Source organism: Paramormyrops kingsleyae, chromosome 21, assembly GCF_048594095.1.
Source record: "Paramormyrops kingsleyae isolate MSU_618 chromosome 21, PKINGS_0.4, whole genome shotgun sequence".
NCBI classification, from domain to species: Eukaryota; Metazoa; Chordata; class Actinopteri; order Osteoglossiformes; family Mormyridae; genus Paramormyrops; species Paramormyrops kingsleyae.
In genome coordinates, this window is record NC_132817.1 from 2,195,154 (window position 1) to 2,218,664 (window position 23,511).

General features: G+C 54.7%; 1 protein-coding gene across 1 annotated transcript in view; it reads left to right on the forward strand.

The window, feature by feature from the left end:
- Positions 1-668: 668 nt before the first annotated feature.
- The window catches only part of zswim5 (zinc finger, SWIM-type containing 5), a 30,114-nt gene continuing 7,271 nt past the window's right edge, over positions 669-23,511 (forward strand). Inside the window, exons 1-7 of the mRNA XM_023815873.2 lie at positions 669-1,355; positions 17,537-17,893; positions 18,972-19,120; positions 20,568-20,718; positions 21,480-21,656; positions 22,957-23,133; positions 23,223-23,369. Of these exons, the coding sequence (XP_023671641.1) occupies positions 767-1,355; positions 17,537-17,893; positions 18,972-19,120; positions 20,568-20,718; positions 21,480-21,656; positions 22,957-23,133; positions 23,223-23,369 (1,747 nt within the window). The 5' untranslated portion in view covers positions 669-766. The remainder of the gene's footprint in view (positions 1,356-17,536; positions 17,894-18,971; positions 19,121-20,567; positions 20,719-21,479; positions 21,657-22,956; positions 23,134-23,222; positions 23,370-23,511) is intronic.

Genomic DNA, 23,511 nt, shown 5'->3' on the forward strand with positions numbered 1-23,511 from the left:
CAATTTTTTTTATCGAGTTACCTTTATTTATGGGATTACACTCATTGGCGCATTTATATGCAATACGTCTGGCATGAAGGGTGACGGGAGGCTGAGATTCACGAAGCAGCAACGAAGCGTCATTAGAGCGTGCATGTGAAAGGAAGCGGATACTCCACGAAGGGGACGATCATTCCGGCTGCGCTGCGTATTGCGCCCATGTGTATTCGCTGCTTTGTAAACACTCAGCTGTTTAGAGCATTTGCAGGCCGCCGGTGGTGCGTGGGCAGCATTAAAGAAGCAGAGATGAAGGGGAAATGTCGTGATTATGCGCAGACGAGCCGGTCATCAAACCGCTTCCTTCTCGTCTCAGTTACTGTAAATGACCCGCTGTGTCTGCACATCATGACGTTGTTAAGCCAAGGTTAATACATTTCTACGTGCATTATTATTATAATTACTATCAATAATAATTAAATAATAATAATAAACTGACAATAAGAACAATTATCAGTGCCGCTCTCTAATGAGCAATTATTTATTATTATTATTATTAATTATTATTATTATTATTATTATTATTAATAATAACACTAATAATAATAATACTGTTGTTGTGATAGGGTGTCACAGCGATCCCCTTCCTTATCACCCGGTGCCGCCGCGGTTCGTCCGGTTTACTGCGTCTCTGCCGTCGAGTGGGGGTGAGGGCGCGCATCTAGCCCGGCACACTTTAGCCCCCCTTTGCATTTGCTCCGCGCGCTCGGGAGCGGGGGGGGTCACAGGAATGCGGCGCGCTCGCAGCGGCGCTGACGCACGCGCTGCCCCCCCTCTGCCGCCGCCGCCGCCTTTCCCAGCCTCGGCTCCTGCTCTCAGTGTTAATCTGCTAGCCATGGCGGAGGGACGCGGAGAGATACCGCCTCAGCCGCCGCGCCGCTCGTCGCCGGCCCCAGCCAGCAAGCGGCCGTGTCTGCGCCCGCCTCCGCGGGGCCCGGGACCAGGGCCGGGGCCCGGCTTCCCGAACTGCCGGCTCCGGTGTCCGGAGTCGCTATTGGACTGCGCCGCCAAGGCCGTAGCGGAGAAGTGGGCCTTCGAGCGGGTGGAGGAGCGCTTCGAGCGGATCCCGGAGCCTGTGCAGCGCCGCATCGTCTACTGGTCCTTCCCACGGAGCGAGCGGGAGATCTGCATGTACTCGTCGTTTCAGTGCCGCGGAGCCAGCGAGGACGGTCCGGTGACGGGCGCCAGCGTTCCGGCTGGGTCTGGGGCCGCCCCCGGCGGGGTGTCCGCAGCGGCCGGAGCCGCCGGGGAGGGACTGCCTTTCCGCAGGGGGATCCGGCTTCTGGAGACGGGATGTGTGGAAAACGTCTTACAAGTGGGTAAGTAGCTGGGGGCCGGGGAGGCGAGCTAGGGGGGAAGCCGTGTGTTTTTACGCTTGTAAAGTTTGGCTCATCGCTTTTTGGGTTTAAATGCCCCAGTTTTCGGCTCTCTGTGTGCCTGCCGGACGCGCAGTGCTCGTAGCTTTTTAAAATTTAAAAGGCTCCATTCGGGCTGCAACTGCGACTCGCCGCACGCAGCCGGCGTCGCTCGTCCGGGGCCGCGTTGGCACGGACGCTCGGTTCCTACTTGTTTCGGGGTAATACTGTTTATTTGGTATTAATATCGGGTTTATTTTCTGGAGGATGAACTGAGAACAGGACGGCTATGATTACTCGGTCTGCGTTTTCGGCTGCAGTGTCTGCTCTGGCCGATCTGCCTGATCCGACTGCGGTGTTTGCGCCAGCTGCGGTGCCTGCGCAGTCGCCGTCTCTTTTACGGGTTACATTCTTTCTTGTCACAAAGGCCGGCGGCGTGTTAATAACGCGGTGTTTCGGTTCACGGGTACACCGCGTCCGGCGGCTCTGTCGGCCTTCGCGGCGGCGCTGCGCTGGTGGAACCGGCCCGTATAATCCGCTTTGATCCCCCGTCCGTCTTTTGTTTATTTGCTCCTGTTAGCGAAGACAAAGGGCTCCTACACGACCTGATGGGCTCACGGTCGCTTCTCTCCTGGCCCGTCCTGCAGGTTTTCGGGAGAAAGCGAAATCTGTCGTGGTTTTTGGTGTTTGACACTGGGGAAGGGGGACAATGGCTGGGGAGTGTAATGACCCCTGGAGAGGAGTGCGACACCCCCCCCCTCCTCCCAGACTGCCTCTGGTGTGTGTGTGTGTGTGTGTGTGTGTGTGTGTGTGTGTGACAGAGAGAGAGAAGGGCTCTGTGTCTCACTCGCTAATCACGCATTTATCAAGATGAACTTTATTTACATCCACTTCTGTGGATGTAAATAACTCCTCTGAATAAATCAGTCGCTCATTTCTATTGTTAAAGGGAAACTTGTGGTTTCGTAAGATCTTGGGTGAAACATTCCCAAAGCATAAACGGAATGTTTGGATTGAGGTGTTTAAATGCAAGGGGCAGTAAATTAAGTTTCTTGTTGGCTGGTGGCTGTGAGGCACTGGCCCGAATCCACGCCTGCATTTACTGACTGATGGACGGGCAGGGGGATGGACTGGGGGACGGAAGGACGGGTGGGCATTGGGGGACAGGCGGATGGGTGGGCAGTGGGGGACAGGCGGACGGGTGGGCAGTGGGGGACAGGCGGACGGGTGGGCAGTGGGGGACAGGCGGGCAGGGGGATGGACTGGGGGACGAGCGGGCAGGGGGATGGACTGGGGGACGGAAGGACGGTTGGGCAGGCAGTGGGGACAGGTGGGCAGGGGGATGGAATGGGGAACAGAAGGATGGGCGGGCAGTGGGGGACAGGCGGACGGGTGGGCAGTGGGGGACAGGCGTGCAGGGGGATGGACTGGGGGACGAGTGGGCAGGGGGATGGACTGGGGGACGGAAGGACGGTTGGGCAGGCAGTGGGGACAGGTGGGCAGGGGGATGGACTGGGGAATGGATGGGCGGGCGGGCAGGCTTGCCTTTATTGCTCTGTGCTTTGGGGGATGAGCTGCTCCCCTCTGTCACTGACTAATCAGAGAAACGCTCTGGCCTGCACTGGGCTGTGATGTGTGCTCTCATCTTTTTTTTTTCTTTTCTTTTTTCCCCATGTTTGAGCTGTCTTGAATCTGGCTCACTGATTAACAGAAACATCAAGGTAAACACACCATGTTCGCCTCAAAAAGCCCCCCCCCCCAATCTTAAACCCTCTGCCGCATTGCATTCAGACCATTTACTTTTGCACTGTGCACTGGACGCAAACAGGGAATTACTGCTTAGAAGTGACCCCTCCCCCCCCACAATAAAGCTTGTCCAGCGGCTGTGCCTTAGACCCTTTCCTTTTCATGAGAATAACTCTGTCCTTGTCAATACCCTATAGCCTTGGGGGGGGGGGGTGTACATATAACATAGTGACTCCCATTTTGTCTGCACAAAGATCCACTGTGTGGCTTTAAATCTGAGCTGCTGACAGGGTGAGAACGTTCCTGTAATATGGTAATACAAGCCCAGCCGTGCAGGACTCCCTTTAAGATGCCCTTCTCTCCACACCTTCAAGCACATAGTAAGTGCTCACTTTCTTCACCGAAAATGTGCCTGATGGTTTAGCTGCAGGCGGATTCCTTTGGGTTTTTATGCAGGGGATTCAGAGAAGAGCCGTCCTGTCTCACTGAATGGTGCCTTCATTTGCAGAATGGCACATTTTATAGAGCAGCGGTATATCAACTAATGTTTAGTGGTAGGGAGTCGACTGGCGGTCGAGCGGGTGAGCGGGCAGCAAGAATGACTGTTAGCCTGACCTTAGCGGAACAGTCATTTCTGGCACCGGAGGAGGTGTGATCACGTTCGAAAAGCGCAAATGTCGCTCTGACTGGAAGATCTTGGGCTGGGTGGCGGTTTAACGTTTCAGCAGTTTTCTTTGCAACTGTCTGTCTAGTTTAAGGGCAGTGTGCAGTGTTTGTCTGACCGTACTCTCATTTTGAGAAAGAAGTTGGACTTTTCTTGATGTCTGAGTGTCGTCTAAAGAATGCCCATGGCGGTTTATTTGGTCGTGTGGAGACCGCTGGGCATCACCGCTGGGTGTGACTGTCGGCTGAGAGTGCCAGGCCGTTTGCTCATGCCTGCATTTGCATGAATGCGGCCGTGGGCACGGGTAGGGTCCAGGGGAGCAGAAGGCAGCCTGAAGCTCTCCTGCATTTTCCGGTACTCCTGCTGTTTTGGGAATTATGCTCAGGGTTCTGTGCTGGGAGCTGGCCTTCACCTCCCCCTTCTTTCCGCTGGGCTCCCCCAGCTGTCACTCCCCCCATGGCATCACCTGACGTGTCTGGGTGTCAAACTTCCTCATGGGGCTTGATCACACCTGAAACAGCTGCTGTTTGGCCCCAAATTGGGGACTCCCGTCCCAGATGTGGCCGGCTTTTGTTTGATATTACATGAAATCCAGTTTTCCCATGTCTCTTGGTTTCAAAGGCAGGGATATTTTCCTGTGTCCTGCGCTCACAAAGGGACGGCATGAACGGGCTTCACCCAGCACTTGGTATATTTTTGGAATGGAGGTTTTGTTCTCCATTCTGGGACTTATCAAATTCCAGTTCACCTGTGTTCTTTGATAAATAAGCTCTTTGTTCACGGAAAATGCCTCCAGCTGTGCTGTGGCGTGGGCCAAGGCTGTGTGCGGCACGTGCGCGACGCAAGGCTGTGTGCGGCGCAGTGTGGGCCAAGGCTGTGTGCGGCGCAGTGTGGGCCAAGGCTGTGTGCGGCGCAGTGTGGGCCAAGGCTGTGTGCGGCGCAGTGTGGGCCAAGGCTGTGTGCGGCGCAGTGTGGGCCAAGGCTGTGTGCGGCGCAGTGTGGGCCAAGGCTGTGTGCGGCGCAGTGTGGGCCAAGGCTGTGTGCGGCGCAGTGTGGGCCAAGGCTGTGTGCGGCGCAGTGTGGGCCAAGGCTGTGTGCGGCGCAGTGTGGGCCAAGGCTGTGTGCGGCACGTGCGCGACGCAAGGCTGTGTGCGGCGCGCTGCGGGCCAAGGCTGTGTGCGGCGCGGTGTGGGTCAAGGCTGTGTGCGGTGCGGGTCAAGGCTGTGTGCTGCAGCAAAAAGATTTTGTAACAAATGGAAATGCAGAACATGCCCAAGAACCTCAAAGCAGCTGAAGCACACATGTAGCACTAACGGCGCTAGCTAACTAGCAAGGAGAGAGTGTATAAGAACGGCACTGCAGTGCAGCAGGCAGGCGAGAAGTAAACAGGCCATATGGGCAAGAACTGAAGGAACAGCGCAGCACCAGGGTGACGAGGTGGGCGTCCAAGTCAAACAGAGAAAGGCTGAGTAACCTGCAGCAGAAAAAAGACATTGTCAGCCGTCACCAAGCTTCCGTGACTCGGAGAGTGTGAGCGAAGAACCCACACACACCAAAGCCCAGGCTCAGCATCAAGGCGGCAATATGGTGCCACATGCAGGGCGAAGCCTGAGCCCAGGGGGGCGAGGCCCATGTGTAGTGGAGGGTGGCCATCTTGAGATGCTGAGCCTGGGCTTTGGTGTGTGTGGGTTCTTCGCTCACACTCTCCGAGTCACGGAAGCTTGGTGACGGCTGACAATGTCTTTTTTCTGCTGCAGGTTACTCAGCCTTTCTCTGTTTGACTTGGACGCCCACCTCGTCACCCTGGTGCTGCGCTGTTCCTTCAGTTCTTGCCCATATGGCCTGTTTACTTCTCGCCTGCCTGATCCACTGCAGTGCCGTTCTTATACACTCTCTCCCTGCTAGTTAGCTAGCGCCGTTGGTGCTGCACACGTACTTCAGGTACTTCGAGGTTCTGGGGGTCTGCTCTGCATTTCCATTTATTACAGAATCTTCTCACTGCTTATTTTGTGTATATGCAACTGAAGCTGAATGGCTGCACATCCTGAAGGGGGCGACACGAAGCCCTCCTGTAGCCGCTGTCCACACGCAGCCACACCAGCTGTTTCCTACTCCCTGCTCCCTCTGTGACTTACTCCTAGGTCTTATCGGCATGTGGGATTACTGGGTTACGCACTGTCGCCCAGCTGGACAGCAGACTCTTGTTCTCAGACACCGGGGGGGACCTTGCCCCCCCCCCCCCCTTTCTGGAGAAGTTGGCTTAGCTTATGAGGTCACTGGCACACTGGGCCTCCCATGCCTGTGTGTTTCTTTTCCATACAGACAGGAAGCGGCGTTCTGCCGCTGCACGTCTGCGTACTCGCCTCTGCGAGGGGCACACCTGTCCCTGTAAGCACGTTTTACTCCAATTCCAGGGAATAATGCTGCTAATTAGACATTCAATTGTGTAATTGGATACTTTTGGTTGTCAGATCTAATTATACAGCAGCTTTGTTCAGAAGAAAGTTGTCCTGATTGCATTGTGATTGAGGATGTGGGGGCGACGTACAAGTGAACATGCAGCAATCAGTAGCATCCTGTGTGTGTGTGTGTGTCATTCACGGCGGCTTAACTTCCGGAGTGTTCCACTGTCGATTGGCAATACGGGGGGGTGGGGCATATTTGACCACTTTGCTCTGAGGGCCAGGTAGGCTCACACTCCGAGAGGGGTGTGTGAGAAGAGGAGGTGGGGGTCATGGCACCTCAAGGAGGCCATTCCTGCATGTCCTGTCCCCTCCCCACCCAGGCTCAGCAGTCACTACTTGTGGGCCCCTTTGAACCCTGTACAGAGTGGGGGCCCCTTCTGGCCTTCAAGGAAAACTGAAGGCTGATTATCTGTCACCTCCCATTCATAAAGGGCCTGTCATTAAGTGGGGGGGGGGGGGAATACAGGACACCCTGGACCCTCTTCCCATTGTTCACGTGACTGGTCTGGGGAGTGGCCAATGTCTTCGCCCCCAATCTGTCCCCCCATGTCTGTGTGCTGTACTGGCTGTTCCCCATCAGAATGCCCCCCCATCCCATTTGGCTATGCAGTCACCCAGAAGGATTCCATGTTAATTGCCTGGCTGACTCCATGGTGCCCTACCCTGCCTGTACCTTTGGGGCAGCACAGAGACATTTTAGCTGCTGTCTGCACCCCCTGCAGCTCACCTTCGTTCCTGCCGTATGTCTCTGCACCTCTGGATAGCACCCATCACTGTTGCAGGATGTGGCTCCCTTCAAAAGGTTGAAAATCAATGCCCCAACCCCCCAGGCTGGTGCATTGCAGGTTAAAACCTCTGATTGAGTTTATCAGTAACAAAGTTACTGCTCCACACCCATCCATTCATTCCCTAGGAGACGAGTGGGTGGGGGCCAGAGGGGGGCCTAACGAGCTCCACTGCAGACTCATCTGTCCTCTGCCGGGTCTCTCAACCCCCTCAGTAGCATCAGACAGAAGCATGCGCTAGTGTGTGTTACCATGTCAACACGGGTGTGCAGATGGAGGTATGGGGGGTGAGAGCAGAGGCCTGGGATCGCAGGGGCACGCTAAGGGTGTGTGTCGACCTGGCGGGGAGCAGGCTAGGCTTGGCAGTCGGTGGGGTCAGAGGGGGAAGAGAGCGGCTGGAACCATCCGACTGGACGACTGATAGATGTGGGCCAAGGGTGTGGTGTGGGGTTCCTGGGGGGGATTGATGGGCAAGGTGGGGGGGATTGGCCTGAGTCAGCTTTGCGTTCCCAGTTGTGCTGAAGAGCCCAGTCCTGCTTCCCCCCGTCTTGCGTTCCTTGACTGGCACACAGGGCCCCCGCTGTCCTCAGGCCGTGCCCATTCGTTCACATCGCCTTCTTCCTCTTGGGCCGGTGTTGACTGAACGGGAGAGCTTCCTAGCTGCCCCCCCCCCAGTGGGGTTTGACGGCTGTGATGTGCTCCTTGGCAGCAGAGGCTTGAGTGCAGAATTAAACTTTGCGGTGGGTGGTTTAATGATGTAATTAGATCTGTTGGTGGCGAGAGAGCACAGAAACAGCTGTGTGGTGGGGGGGGGGGGTGCTGCAGGATCACCTCTGCAACGGCGACACTTATCTCTGCCACATAAACTTCTTTGTTTGGCACGTGTGCGTTGGGACCCACATTTAATTAACTGCCTTTAGGTTACTGTTGTGAAAAAAAAAAACTGAAAATGAAAAGTACATTTCATAAAGCTGCATCTGCTTTGTGTTTTAAACATGACTTTAATGTCGGGCCACTGTTGAACACAACGGCGTCCTCCCCTACGTGATTAAAGTATGTGCCTTTTACACATGCAGGAGTTTTACGACTGGTCTGTACAGCCAGTGAGTGTCCCTAATTAACGCGCAGACAGGACATCGTCATGGCGACATGGTAACTCAAGCCAGCACGCTCGGTTGCGCCGGTCGCATTACTTGCGGTGAGTTGCCGGGCCCACAGATGGCCGCAGTTTGGCCCATTATGAATATATAAGCAGCCGCGGGTGCAGCTCAATTAGCGGATTCCCTGTGTGGCGGCTCGGGGCCCAGACTCCAAATGCAGCCAGGGCCTAATTAGATTAAAGGAGTCTCTTAATTAATTTTGGAAGGCGCTCTGCAGTAGGCAAGGCCGTGTTTTAGGCAGGGCTGGGGGGCAGAGCACGTGTTTGTGCCCCCTTTACCTCCCCCCACCTCGGACACAGGTAAGCTATAAGGGGTGTTGTTTAGCCATGCCATCATGCCATCATGCCATCATGCCATCATGCCATCTCCCGCACAGCATTTCACTCACTGGCACTCTGGCTTCAGCAGTAGTGACACCGAAGATGGGATGTAGGGGCTTAGTTTGCAGCTCGCACCCCGAGTGGGGGGGGGGGGGGGGGGTGTGGCAGCTGCGGGCCTCCTCTTAAAGGGGGAACTCCTCTGCCTATGGCTCCGCATCTCCTGTCTGACAGGACTGTCAGTCTACCTGACAGAGGCTGTCCTTGACCCCATAGTGCTATTCCACTGCTGTACTGTGTTCTCAGCTGTGACCTTCAGCGGGTCCACTGACAGCATCTTGATGGGCCCCAAGCCGCACCCCATGGCACCCTGCCCCCACCCAACTAAACCCCAGCCCTCACACTAACCTGAACCCCTACCCCCTGGGCAGTTTGGGGGGGTGACTGTGTGGTTTCTCACCAGTCCTGTACCACACGTGTGTGCGTGTGTGCATACACTCCTGTATGCCTGTATATGTATACGTCATGGTGAAAGTTAGTGGAAAGCAAACAGACATACAGTATAATGACTATGTAATGAATAGGCCTGCATTGCTGATGTCAGGCCCACATAGCTGATGTGGATTTGGCTTCCGTTTGTCTGATCTGGCTCTGTCATAGAGCATGGGCCCCCCCCCCCCCCTCACATGGCCCTGCTGATCTGGGCCATTAGGTAGCCGGTCTGTGGCAGACGGTTGAATGGACAGATGCCTGCTGGGGTGGGGGGCAAGCCGGCATAAAGCAGCCGCCTGCAACCCCTCCTTCATTAGTCTGGGGGCGGGGCCACACCACGACAGGGGCTGGGCTGTGATTAATGTGCATTGTAGCTGGGAGCTGGTCTGGGCCAAGCTCGGCTTCTGTCCCTTCCCTGTCCCTCCCAGTTGTAGTCTTGTGGATGGTGCCCCCCCCTTCAGTATCAGTGCGCCCACTCCAGGAGACCCTCTGGAGGTGGTGATGACAGCGAAACCCCCCCCCCCCCAACCCAACTCCCAGATGTGTGGGAGTTGAACTCTGTGAAGCGTGTAGGCCTGCACTGTGACTTGGGGGTCACTGTGTCCCCCAGAACGCACTGCTGATCCGACTGAGCGGCGTCAAACCACCCAGTGGGGTTGAGCAGTGTGGCCCCTGGCAGGCCCCAGAGGCCAGTGTGTCACCTCCCTGCTGGGGCTTTAATTCCCAGAGTAATGTCAGGAATGTTCACGGCTCCATCTCACAGGTTTGCATGCCGGCCTCTGAATGGGGGGTGATTGAAGAGTTCCCTGGCAAATAATCACTTTGATTGGAGTTTTGTGCCCTCATTATCCAACCCCACCCCCCCCCGACATGGCTCAGGCTGACATGGCTCAGACGCTGGTGTGCTGTGGGTGATTTAAGGGAACTGTGAGTTGTGGTGCAGCAGGACCAGGCCAATGACGCACGTGTGAGAGCTGCCCAGGATAAATGGCGTCCATGGTGCTTTCAGGACTGCCGTTTCCTGACTACTGCTACTCCGTGGTTCAGCCGCATGTCCACCCTCTCACCCCACCCTCAAACAATGTAGCAGGGTGGGCCATATCCAATTAAACAACTACTTAAAGCAATGAACATCTCTGATGGAATTCTAATCAGGCAGTCCTGCTCTTGCAAACTGCTGTTTTCCTACTTGGATAAGAGGATGGATAATGCAGTGAAGTCCCCATGATGGGTGTGCACCTTTGTGGTTTGTTTAGGATGTGGGCGGGACTTTAGCAGGGAGGGGGTGGGGCATCAATGGGGAGGGTCTGAAACCTTGTGCTAGTGGCAAACAGAAACCAGCAGCATGTCAATGCCCTTGACACATGTAGGGCATCCACCATGAGAGTGAGTATGAGCACTCATGCTAGATTCACACTACGCGATATAGCCCCAGTTTTCTACTTGCTGACAGTTTTTGGAGATCGCTGACAAAAGCCCAAGATCGGAGGCAAACCAGTGTTTGTTCGGTACTGGCAAATTGGTTCTCGATTGCTATTTGTGAACTGTTCAAAGACGAGACCCAACAGTCGCCGCCGTGTCATAGACGTCCGTCAGATATCTAACAAGCTAAATATCTGGACCCCTCCACGACTCCAAATTCTGAAGTGTGAAGAGTGACTGGCAATGAATGTGGTGAAGAGACACAAGTGTTTAAAAAGGTATAAAAAGTTCAGTTGGTTCAGTGACTGTTCTTAGTGTTCAGTGAAGAAGTATTCAATAAGGTATACAAAGTTTGTTACAATTGGGGTTATTCTGATACATAGATCATATGTTGTCATTTGTTTTAAAGTATCTTAACACTCTGTAGGATATTGACAGTAATTGGAAAATTATAATTTTCATATGTTTTCACATGTGTTTTCATAATGGAACTTAGTTGGGAGACCAGACTGACTCATCAGGGATTCCTTCAGGTGAAAGATCTTGAAGTATGTGACCCCCCCCCCCTCCCCCTCGCCGCTGTTCAGTTTTGTATGTAAACCACAACAACTTAAGAACATAAGAAATTTACAAACGAGAGAAGGCCGTTTGGCCCATCAAGCTTGTTTAGGGAGAACTAATAGCTCAGAGTTGTTAAAATCTTATCTAGCTCTGATTTAAAGGAACCCAGGGTTTTAGCTTGCATTACACTAGTAGGAAGACTATTCCATACTCTAACTACACGCTGTGTAAAGAAGTGCTTTCTTAAATTCATTTTAAAATGTTCTCCCGCTAATTTCCACTTATGGCCACAAGTTCTAGTATTTAAACTAATATTGAAATAGACATTTGGCTGAACATCATCCAGACCTGTTAGAATTTTATATACCTGGATCATGTCCCCCCTTAGTCTCCTTAAAGATTTCCAATCATAAGACAACAAGTCACAGAGTGTGAACAGCGCAGCAATGTGAGGACTGACAGCCGTGTAGTGCGAACACAACAGCATCGTGATGACTGAAAGCCGTGGAGTGTGAACAGCACAGTGACGTGACGACTGACAGATGGGGAGTGTGAACGCCGCAGCGACTTGACGACTGACAACCGCGGAGTGTGAACGCCGCAGCGACTTGACGACTGACAACCGCGGAGTGTGAACGCCGCAGCGACTTGACGACTGACAACCGCGGAGTGTGAACGCCGCAGCGACTTGACGACTGACAACCGCGGAGTGTGAACGCCGCAGCGACTTGACGACTGACACACTGGGAGTGTGAACGCCGCAGCGACTTGACGACTGACAGATGGGGAGTGTGAACGCCGCAGCGACTTGACGACTGACAACCGCGGAGTGTGAACGCCGCAGCGACTTGACGACTGACAACCGCGGAGTGTGAACGCCGCAGCGACTTGACGACTGACAACCGCGGAGTGTGAACGCCGCAGCGACTTGACGACTGACAACCGCGGAGTGTGAACGCCGCAGCGACTTGACGACTGACAACCGCGGAGTGTGAACGCCGCAGCGACTTGACGACTGACACACTGGGAGTGTGAACAGCGCAGTGACGTGTCGACTTTGACAGCCGTGGAGTATGAACAGCGCAGTGACGTGTCGACTATTACAGCCGTGGAGTATGAACAGCGCAGTGACGTGTCGACTTTGACAGCCGTGGAGTGTGAATAGCACAGGGACGTGATGACTTTGACAGCCACAGAGTGTGAAGTTGGTGTTACTCTTCCTTTGCACCATGACTCACTCAGCTGCCTTCACCATCTCGTCCCAGCCTGGGTACAGGGAGGCTGCTGTGATGGGCTCCCAGCCCACAATGCACTGGGGTATCTTCTCTACCCCAGTCGACCTCAAATGGGGAGGCAGGTTCCACTAGGCCCTTAACAGCATCACGCAGCAGAGTGCCCGCGTGTCTGTGCCACTGTGCTCTGCAGCCTTCACATGCACTTTAAAGCAGGACAGATATTATTAGATTAAAGTAAAACTGGTCTCTGTAAATAACTAAGATGCATAGACCTTGAGGACCTTTGTATGTAGGACTGCTGTTTGTCTTCCCATCATCCAGCCTGGTTCCAGTTCTAGGTGTGTGGGGGGAGGCCCCTATGAAGCAGAGCATGGTATGGCAGTGTTTGTCGTTTAGAGGTACAGCCTGTATGTGCTCATGAGACCCGGGAGGGAAAGGATCAAATATTCACGGCACAGTACTGCCCCACCACATTGTGTGCCAGCGCCCTCATCCAATCGGGGGCCGTCTAGTCAGGTGGCACTGATTAGCATATCTGACAGATCCGCACCCTTGGTCTCCAAAGTGTCTTTAAAGGAAAACTGTGCAAATTAGACCTGTATATCATATAATGCCCACAAAGGTGCCCCCATCCCTGAATCACAGGCCACTCCCCAGTATTTAGTTTATGTTGTGGATGGATTAATCCTTTCTTTGGCAGGATGTGGGGGCACATGCTGCACCCCCCCCCCCACACTCTCACCCCATTTCTCCAGGTGGTTGGTGTTTATTATCCCACTAGGGGAAATTTAGTTGCAACCATGTATCAAAACATAAACAATCTATCAGAAATACACCATCAAAGCATAGCAGACAGAAGAGGACACCATGACAGTACAGTACAATACAAGGTCATGTTATATGAAGGTAAAAAATGAGGCAAGTTGCTGAGTGCCAGTGTGACACCTGTACTGCCCCGACTTGACAGCATGCTCATGCCCGTCGCCATGCATTCAGGCACCATCTCTACGGCGTCCAATGTTTCGGGAGAAAGGGTCCCTTTGCTGGTAGAGTTCAAGATGAACCTTGTAGCATTTAGGATTGTGCCCCCCCCCCCCCCCCCTCCCCACCCACCCACCATGCTGTCTGCGGTCTTTCCAAGGACCTGTCAGTCGTACTGTACAATACACCCCCTGAAAATGAGATGCAAATCCAGCCCCCCCCCCAGTGCTGTCTGAAAGGGGTGCTGTATTACCCAGGCTCTCACCTACACCCCTCTTCCAAGCTCCTGTTTCCGGAGTCCTTGTGGAGACCCCTAGTTTGTGGTTTTGCTCATTGCTGTGGGATTGGAGCATGTTTCCCCTGTGCACCGCGCTCCCCGCTTTCTGTAGCTGTGTAGGAGCTGCATATTTGCGGACTCTGTGGGTGGCCTCGCTGACGTAGCAGTGGCTGCTGTGTATAAATGGGCTTGTGCTTCCTCTCTGTGCTGGGTGGGTTGCACAGTCGCGGCTGGTGTTCATACCGCTATGGGGCCCCGGCCACTTCCTGGTTCCTTGGTGCTGGTGTCTCCCCTCCCTGTTACCCCACTTCCTTTGCGCTGATGGAGCTCTCCCTGAAGACCTTGTCCAGCGATCCACGTTTGCCCTCGCCCCCGCCTCCCCAGCCTCCCTTTCAGCCTCTTCTGTCTGCCCCACCCCCCTTCCCAATGCCCCAGCAGTGTCCGGGGTCCCGCTTCCAAGCTGACGCCTGCTCACCACTGCTTGGCCATTGTGGGGGACAATGGCGGCCCAGGCCCCTGCCTGAGGCCTAGACGGGGCCCTGGGAAAACAAAGGGGCCGATGAATGGGGGCCCAGCGAGCAGCCAGCGCAGGGGAATAAAGCAGGTCATGGGCAGATTAAGGGCACGGGGGCCGGGCCATGCTGCATGCCAGTCAGGGGGCAGCCGTGTGAGATGTAGGTGGGGGGGTGGGCGGTGATGGGGGGCTTTGCTGGGCGGGGGGGGGGGGGGCAGTCAGCCGGATTACAGTCGATCCGAATGCAGCAGGAACACTCTGACAATGCATGACACAGCAGGGCTATGCCTGAGTAGTGCAGGGGGTCACTTCGCAGAAGGAGGTGTTTAAGGATGACTGCACGTGAGGGACAGCACGGGCGCGGATGTGGACGGGCGCGGATGTGGACGGGCGCGGATGTGGACGGGCGCGGATGTGGACGGGCGCGGATGTGGACGGGCGCGGATGTGGACGGGCGCGGATGTGGACGGGCGCGAGCGGAACAACCAGCCCACAGTGGCCATCTTCACAACCTGTCTGTCCATCTGTGTCTGTGTGTCAATGCATCTGTGTTGTCTCTCTGCATGTCTCTCTGCATGTCTGTCTGCATGTCTGTCTGCATGTCTGTCTGCATGTCTGTCTCTATGTCTGCATTCTGTGCCATGTGTTATCTGCTTTCCCACACTCCCACATTAGCTGTAATGCCGCTGCAGCAGATGGAGGGGGGATGGGCTGCTGTGGGCTGTACTGTGCTCAGCCCAGCCTCCACACGTGATTGGATATATAGGGCCTGGAGCTGCGTGGGGCCGCGCTGTGATTGGTGGGCCGTCTCTCCGGTGGGTGGAATCCACCAGAGGAGCAGATGGTGCTGCTGGATGTGCAGGGCCTTCAGGAGGCGGCTGCTGAGGTGGGACCCCCAGTACAGCCCGGGTCCCCCCACTCTCCCGACCCGCTCTGGGCCTCATCTGGAGCAGTGCCACCCTTGAATCATAACTAAGCTGGGTCCCTTTACCCACCTGCAGCGTAACAGGCAGTCAGCTGCATGGGTAAAGTTCTGTGTCCCCCTCACTCTGGCAGTGATGGCCTCCCTGCCCTCACTATTCCCCCCGGTCCTCCCCCAGGGCTGTTTCCAGTGAGCCCTTAGCTTTATCACAACAGGCTTTCTGCAGCTGACAATGGCACTGCTTGCATTGCCTGCAGCTGCAGGGCCGAGCCACAGCCCCCGCCCCTGCACATAGTGGACACCGCTCCTCGGGGGAGGGGGGGCTTCAGACCTATCAGCAGCAGATGCCCCCTTTCCATGGGGCCATTGTCATGTCCCCCCCCCCCCCTCCCCCAGTGATGTCTGCCTTCCCCAGACCCCCATCAGGTCAGGCAACAATGACAGGGAGTTCCCATTTATTTGGATGGACAGTGGTGATGACTGTCCCCTTCCAGACATAACCTGGCTGTTTGCATAGACTCTCAGTGTAAACCGCCTCTGTTACATGCCATCAGCAGTAACACACACACACAAACACACACTCACTGCTGTTTCAAACACTGCGTGGTCATTTACCTCACTGTCCTGGTTGCCAGATCGATCTTTCCTCTCAAATGCTTTTTGGCACTCCTCTGGGTGCTCCATCCTCAGGTTTCGCGGCCGTGCATATGGGCCATGCGACAGTGTCTATCGAATCTCACAAATGGCACCGAAGATTATAAGCGTGCACGCGGCCTGGCCCTCAGTGACTCAGCCTCGCCCTCTGTTGGCCACACGACGTGCATCAGCTCCTGTCTGCTGAGTCTTCAGCTGATAAGGAGAGCAGACCGAGGAGGGTGAGCCCTGGGGGCTGGGGTGCCCTCTGGGGGGAGGCTGGGGTGTCTCCAGCCTGAAAGTGGCTTTGTTGGAGGCTGATGGAGGTCACCTTCTGACGGCTTTGTCCAAGCTGGTCGCTGCCAGGCCCTGTGATACATGTCTTGGGGGTGTGCGTGTGCCTCACCAGATGGGGGCGTCCTTGTACAGAGGGCATCTGTGTTCAGGTGTTAGGTGTGATTCCTGAGCACTGGGATCTCTGCACGTTTGCTGTGTTTCAAAACCCAGCTTTCTTGTCTGGTGTGTTTTTGATTTTATTTTTATTGTCAGCAAATGTACTTTGAACTCTGCTTTGTGTGGTGAGTAATTCACAGCGCATGAGGGAAGCCCCGATCCCGCTCCTTTTATCAGGATGAAAACAGACACCCCCATAACTCCCTGCGCTTTGGCCGACCCTGAAAGGCTTTGGCACCAAATTGGGAGTCAGATTCCTTGAAGAGGAAAGTGGGGAGGGGGAGGGGGAGGGAGATTGTCTCCCCTGAATTTGTCTGGAAAAGCCTTTAGTGGGATTTGGCAGCAGCGCAGACGGCTTTACACATGCTCATTAGCTTCCCTGCACTGCTTCCCTGACCCCCTTGAAACCCCTTGTGTGTGTGCGTGTGTGTGTGTGTGTGTGTGTGTGTGTGTGTGCGTGTGCGCGCGCAGCCATCCCCTCCACCTCCAGAGGGCGCCCTCCTGCCTACAGGAGCTGAGCTGCTGAGTACAGATGGGTACGGATGCAAGCACAAAGGCCATGAGACTGGCGGTGCTGGCTTTGTGTTCCATTGCGCCTGTGTGGAGCCCAAGCAGCCCCCCCCCCCCCCCCCCCCCCCCACATGGTGTGCAGAGCGCCTCCTCCAGGCCCCTTTATTCTTTAATGCCTTTAAATGTTTCTGAAATTAGCTGGAAAATTACCACCCTAAACTGCTGAAGCACCACCATAAAATAATAGCTTTCTCCCCTCGCCGTGAGCAGCTTGTCCTTCTGGTCTGGGCTGTGTTCAGCATGCAGCGCAGGGTGTTAATCACGGCCACGCCGCCGCCTGACGCTGTGCTCTACTCGCTTATGCTTTTGTCCTCTTCTTCCTTTTGAATCTTTCCTATCATTCATTTCATTCATTTTGTTTCCTCTCCCTGGGTGATATCTTGTATGCATTTAATTATATGCGAAAATGATATGTAATATTTTAATTTTAAATTAGGATAGATGATGTAGAGTCATCCAGTCGCCCCCTCCCCCCAACATACGCACGTATATATATTTTTTTTCTTGCTGAAAGCAGAATATGAAAGCATGAAAAAACGAAACGTGGTGAATCTGTTAGAGCCCCCTCCAGCTGTCTGAGTAGCGCTGCTACTCTCTGTGGGGGAAACTATCCATCGGCGAACCCGATTTTTATTAAGATCTAATTTTCTTAAAATTAATTTCGTGTCACGAAGTGGGAGTCGTCAGCATGTTGGCAGGAGCAGGGCACAGCTCAGCTGAAATCTTCGCTATCTGGCTTTGCTGGTGGCCTCAGCCTGCTTCCCCGGTCAGTCACTGTCCCCATCCTGGTCTTGTGGTGACACCAACAGGCTGTGTATCCACTGGTCGGCCTGCATCTTCGCTCTCCTTGTCCCGTGTGTGGCTCTGGCCCAAACCTCCGGGCCTCTGTGTGCCTAGCCATTCCTGCTGGAGCCTCACTCACCATGCGTCTCTTCTTCATCCATGCAGGGTTCCACCTCAGCGGGACGGTAACGGAGCCGGCATCCCAGGCGGAGCCCGAGACCACACACAAGGTGGCCATCAGCTTCGACCGCTGCAAGATCACCTCCGTCACCTGTGGCTGTGGCAACCGCGATATTTTCTATTGCGCCCATGTGGTGGCGCTGTCCCTGTATCGGATCCGCAAGCCCGACCAGGTCAAACTGCGTCTGCCCATTTCCGAGACGCTCTTCCAGATGAACCGTGACCAGCTGCAAAAGTTTGTTCAGTATCTGATCACCGCACACCACACGGAGGTCCTCCCCACGGCCCAGAAGCTGGCCGACGAGATCCTGTCCTCCAACTCGGAAATCAACCAAGTCCACGGTAAGACGACGGGAAGGCCAGCGTGGGGTGCAGTCAGGTGCCCAGGGAAGGTGCCGCATGTTTACCAAAAGATTCTGGAGTTATTTGGGTGTGCTATCAGTCCCCGTGTGAAGGAACACCCTGTCTCTGAGTCTCTCTGCTTTCATGCTGCCCGAGGTTGACACGGATAGCCGGGTTGGATCTGCCTCTTGGGAAGGAGCTTTGCCTGGGGTGGGCTGAGAGCTTCAGTGTGTTTCCGTCTGGCTGAGGGCTGCAGCCTGCAGCGCTCTGGTCCAGCTAAACTGCTGAAGTGACAAGGCCCCACCTGTGGAATGTGGAATAGAACCTCTTTACTGTGGGTATGCTGTGCCCCAGCTTTTGGCTGCGTGTTGACAGGTAGCGTGCTGAGAAGCCCCCAGACCATGAGGAGGTTCCTCCTGTCCATCAGCAGAGGAACTGAGGCCCAGGCAGATGCCTCCAGGGCCGGGGCACAGCCATACTCACTTGCTTTGGGTATCCAGCCATGGACCGCGTTGTCATCAGCATGCCGCTCAGGGTGATGCTGATCTCCTGAATGGACACCTCTCTGGGGTTCCTTCAGGTCCCGCCAGGCCTTTGTGGTGGGCAGCTGTGGTGCCGTTTGGCTCCAAGGGCAGCATGCCACCGGGCAGACCATTTGCATGACCGGCGGCCCGCCGGAGCTCTCACCGATGTGCCTTTATTCGTGTTACTGTTCATCTGCTGAGGGTCAGGTTCTGTCTCCATCCACAAAGAGCATCTCACATTCTCACTTTTTAAGACCCCCTATTGTACAAACATGTCACAAAATGACAACTGCTGTGAGACAGTCTGTGATCACTACCTGTCTGTTCCTGTGTCTGTGCCCATGACTCTTGTCTGTCCCCGTGACCGATGCCTCTGTCCCTGTGTCTCTCTCCGTCCTCATGATTCCTCTCTGTCCCTGTGTCTCTCTGTGTGTCCCCAAGACTCCTGTCTGTCCCTGTCCCTGTCCATTGCCATGGTCCATGTGGTGCTCAGATGGTGTGTCGGGACCTCTGTGATCCGGCTAATAGGGAGTCTATCTGTCTGCTCCTATTAGGGGCCCCGGACCCTACTGCAGGGGCCAGCATTGATGATGACAACTGTTGGCACCTGGATGAGGAGCAGGTCAGGGAGCAGGTCAAGCAGTTCCTGTCACAGGGCGGCTATTACGGCTCAGGCAAGCAGCTCAACTCCATGTTTGCCAAGGTGAGTGTCCAGGGGAGCCCCACCCATATGGAGAAAAGTATTGGGACACACCTCTTAAGCGTTGAATTCAGGTGTTTCATTCAAACCCATTGCCACGGGTGTATAAAATCAAGCCTGTAGCCATGCAGTCAGGTTTACAAACATCTGTGAAAGAATGGGTGGTTCTGAAGGGCTCAGTGAATCCAAGCGTGGTACTGTCATAGGATGCTGCCTTTGCACCTCATTTCGTGAAATTCCTTCCCTGCTAGATACTGCACGGTTGACTATAAGTGGTGTTATGGTAAGCAACAAAGCGGGGTGACCGAGGGCTGAGGTGCATAGTGCGTAAAAGTTGCCAACCCTCTGTTGACTCAGTAAGTGCAGAGTTTCAAGCTTCCTCTGGCATTAACTCCAGCAGAAAAACTGTGTGCCGAGAGCTTCATGGAATAGGCTTCCATGACTGGGCAGCTGCATGCAAGCCTCACATCATGAATCGCAATGCCAAGCGTTGGATGTAGTGGTGTAAAGCACACTGCCACTGGACTCTGTGGAGTGACGAATCATGCTTTTCTGTCTGACAGTCTGATGGATGAGTCTGGGTTTGGCAGATGTCAGGAGAATGTTACTTGCCTGACTGCATTGTGCCAAGTGTAAAGTTTGGTGGAAGAGGGATAATGGTATGGGGTTGTTTTTCAGGGATTGGGCTCGGCCCCTTAGTTCCAGTGAAGGGAACCCATCAGTGTGCTTAGCATACTAAGACACTTTGGACCATTCCTATGCTTCCTACTTTGTGGGGACATTTTGGGGAAAACCCTTTTCTGTTCCTGTGTGACTGGGCCCCAGTGCACAAAGCAAGGTCAATACAGACATGGTTGGGTGAGTTTGGTGTGGAAGACTGACCTGGGGAGAGCCCTGACGACCCCATCAAGCACCTTTGGGATGAACTAAAACTGAGATTGTGAGCCAGGCCTTCATGTCCAACATCAGTACATGAATAGGCAAAAATGCCCACAGACACACTCCAAAATGTTGTGGAAAGCCTTCCTAGAAGTGTGGCAGCTGTTACAGCTGCAAAGGGGTCCAACTCCATATTGATGCCTATGGATTTAGAATGGGATGTCATAGAAGTTCCTGTGGGTGTAATAGGCAGGTGTCCCAATGCTTTTGTCCATATAGTGTAATGAAGGTATCAGTGTCATACCGATGGATCTGTCTGCTGTTTTAGTGAATTGCTACTCTGTGCAGAGATTGCATGAGCGGGCTTGTAATGCAGAGTCGCAGTCAATGCAGGTTTAGACATGCATGCCTGGCATGTGCTATGTGGCCAGGAGCCTTTGCTTGTCTGAGATTCAGTCACATCAATTTACTGATATTAAAGGTAGCTCTAGGCCCCTGATGGGTCAATTGGCTGAAGTCCCAGCCTATCGGATCGCTGTATTTATCAAGCCTGCTCTGTGTGCGAGAGCAGGTGCGGGAGATGCTACGCATGCGGGACTCCAATGGGGCACGGATGCTGACGCTCATCACGGAGCAGTTCATGGCTGACCCCCGCCTCTCTTTGTGGAGACAGCAAGGCACGGGCATGACCGACAAGTGCAGGCAGCTCTGGGACGAGCTGGGTAAGCCCCCCCCACCTATCTGCCCCAGTCTTGATAGCATAGTGTTGACTTGCGTACCACTATTTATGGCCCCCGTATACATACACTGCTATTGACTCCGCCCCCATATACATGCACTGCTGTTGACTCCGCCCCCATATACATGCACTGCTGTTGACTCCGCCCCCATATACATGCACTGCTGTTGACTCCGCCCCCATATACATGCACTGCTGTTGACTCCGCCCCCATATACATGCACTACTGTTGCCGCCACCCCTGTTTACATGCACTGCTGTTGACTCTGTCCCCATATACATGCACTGCTGTTGACTCCGCCCCCCATATCATGCACCGCTGTTGACCCCGCCCTCTTTAACCACACTACTGTTGTCCCCATCTCCCATTTGCACGCACTGTTATTTACTCCACCCCATATACTCATACTGCTGTTGACTTTGCCCTCATAGTCATGTCCCCATAGATGTACCCCCATAAAGGCTCCGCTGGATCTACCAGTTTGTGAGGGAGGGGGATGGCTTGCTGCAGCCAACACACACAGCTGAATGTGCTGGGTACCATCCACTTACCAAGGACAGCAGTTGCTTTTGTGGTTCTGAATGTACAAACTGACCCTAGATTAGTATGATAGGAAATGTATGTCATTGTCACCACATGCTGGCCAGACTCCATGTTTACAGTGACCCCATAGAGGAGGCTGCACCTTAACGTGCCTGATGTGGCCCCCCTGATGCCTGGCTCCACCCCCCCTCCCCCCCCAGGTGCCTTGTGGGTCTGCATTGTTCTGAACCCCCACTGCAAGAGTGAGGAGAAGAGTGGCTGGCTGAAACAGCTCAAGAAGTGGAGTGACATGGACGTGTGTCCCCTGGAGGACGGGAACTACGGCAGCGAGTTGCCTAACATCACCAACGCCCTTCCGCAGAGCGGTCTAAACCAGGGTCAGTCTGTCTCTCCTCCCCATCCCTCTATCCCAACATCACCACAGTGCCCTTTTGCAGAGCGGTCTGAACCAGGGTCAGTCTGTCTCTCCTCCTCATCCTTCTATCCCAACATCACCACAATGCCCTTTTGCAGAGCGGTCTGAACCAGGGTCAGTCTGTCTCTCCTCCCCATCCCTCTATCCCAACATCACCACAGTGCCCTTTTGCAGAGCGGTCTGAACCAGGGTCAGTCTGTCTCTCCTCCCCATCCCTCTATCCCAACATCACCACAGTGCCCTTTTGCAGAGCGGTCTGAACCAGGGTCAGTCTGTCTCTCCTCCCCATCCCTCTATCCCAACATCACCACAGTGCCCTTTTGCAGAGCGGTCTGAACCAGGGTCAGTCTGTCTCTCCTCCCCATCCCTCTATCCCAACATCACCACAGTGCCCTTTTGCAGAGCGGTCTGAACCAGGGTCAGTCTGTCTCTCCTCCCCATCCCTCTATCCCAACATCACCACAATGCCCTTTTGCAGAGCGGTCTGAACCAGGGTCAGTCTGTCTCTCCTCCCCATCCCTCTATCCCAACATCACCACAGTGCCCTTTTGCAGAGCGGTCTGAACCAGGGTCAGTCTGTCTCTCCTCCCCATCCCTCTATCCCAACATCACCACAGTGCCCTTTTGCAGAGCGGTCTGAACCAGGGTCAGTCTGTCTCTCCTCCCCATCCCTCTATCCCAACATCACCACAGTGCCCTTTTGCAGAGCGGTCTGAACCAGGGTCAGTCTGTCTCTCCTCCCCATCCCTCTATCCCAACATCACCACAGTGCCCTTTTGCAGAGCGGTCTGAACCAGGGTCAGTCTGTCTCTCCTCCCCATCCCTCTATCCCAACATCACCACAGTGCCCTTTTGCAGAGCGGTCTGAACCAGGGTCAGTCTGTCTCTCCTCCCCATCCCTCTATCCCAACATCACCACAATGCCCTTTTGCAGAGCGGTCTGAACCAGGGTCAGTCTGTCTCTCCTCCCCATCCCTCTATCCCAACATCACCGGCACCTTGCCCCAGAGCGGTCTGATCCAGAGTCAATCTCTTTCCTCCCCATCCCTCTATCCCAACATCCGAGTGTGCCCCCGCTCCCGTTCCATCTGCCATGCTGTAGTTGGTCTGTCGTGAACATGTGGCCTGCCAGGGCAATTGTTTGCATGTGAAGCTGGCCCATCTCCCATGTGGATGGGTATGGGCGGGGCAAACAGACAGGCTGATGGGGGGGGGGGGGAACCTGGAGCATTCCAGTGAAGGAGAATGCTGTGCCCCCGCAGACTCTCTGGCACGGCCCCGGAGGACGGTGTTCACGCGTGCAGTAGAGGCATGCCAGCTGCACTGGCAGGACAGCCACCTGCAAAGGATCATCAGCAGCGACTTCTACATGTCTCCGTCGTACCAGCGTGAGGGCGAGAGCCTGCTCTTCAACCTGCAGGGCCTGCCACTCTGGCTGGGTGAGGCTCGGCGACTGTGGGCGGGCCCCCTGCCCCCGTGAGGCTCTGGCTCTCTCCCTCCGCCTAATCCCCATGCTCTCCCTTTACAGACCACGTGCCTACAGCATGCGCCAGGGTGGATGCCCTGCGTTCCCATGGCTACCCGCGTGAGGCCCTACGCCTGGCCGTGGCCATCATCAACACGCTGCGGTTACAGCAGCAGCGCCAACTTGACATATATAAGCACCAGAAGAAAGGTGAGGCGCGGCCATCACAGCACCCCCTGTCTGCCTGGCGCTACATTACACTCGAGGAAAAACCCACGTCTCTTCACTTCAGGAGGGCATTGTGATGAAGGAAGGCTGTGTATGTGTGTGTGTGTGTGTGTAAATGCCTCCC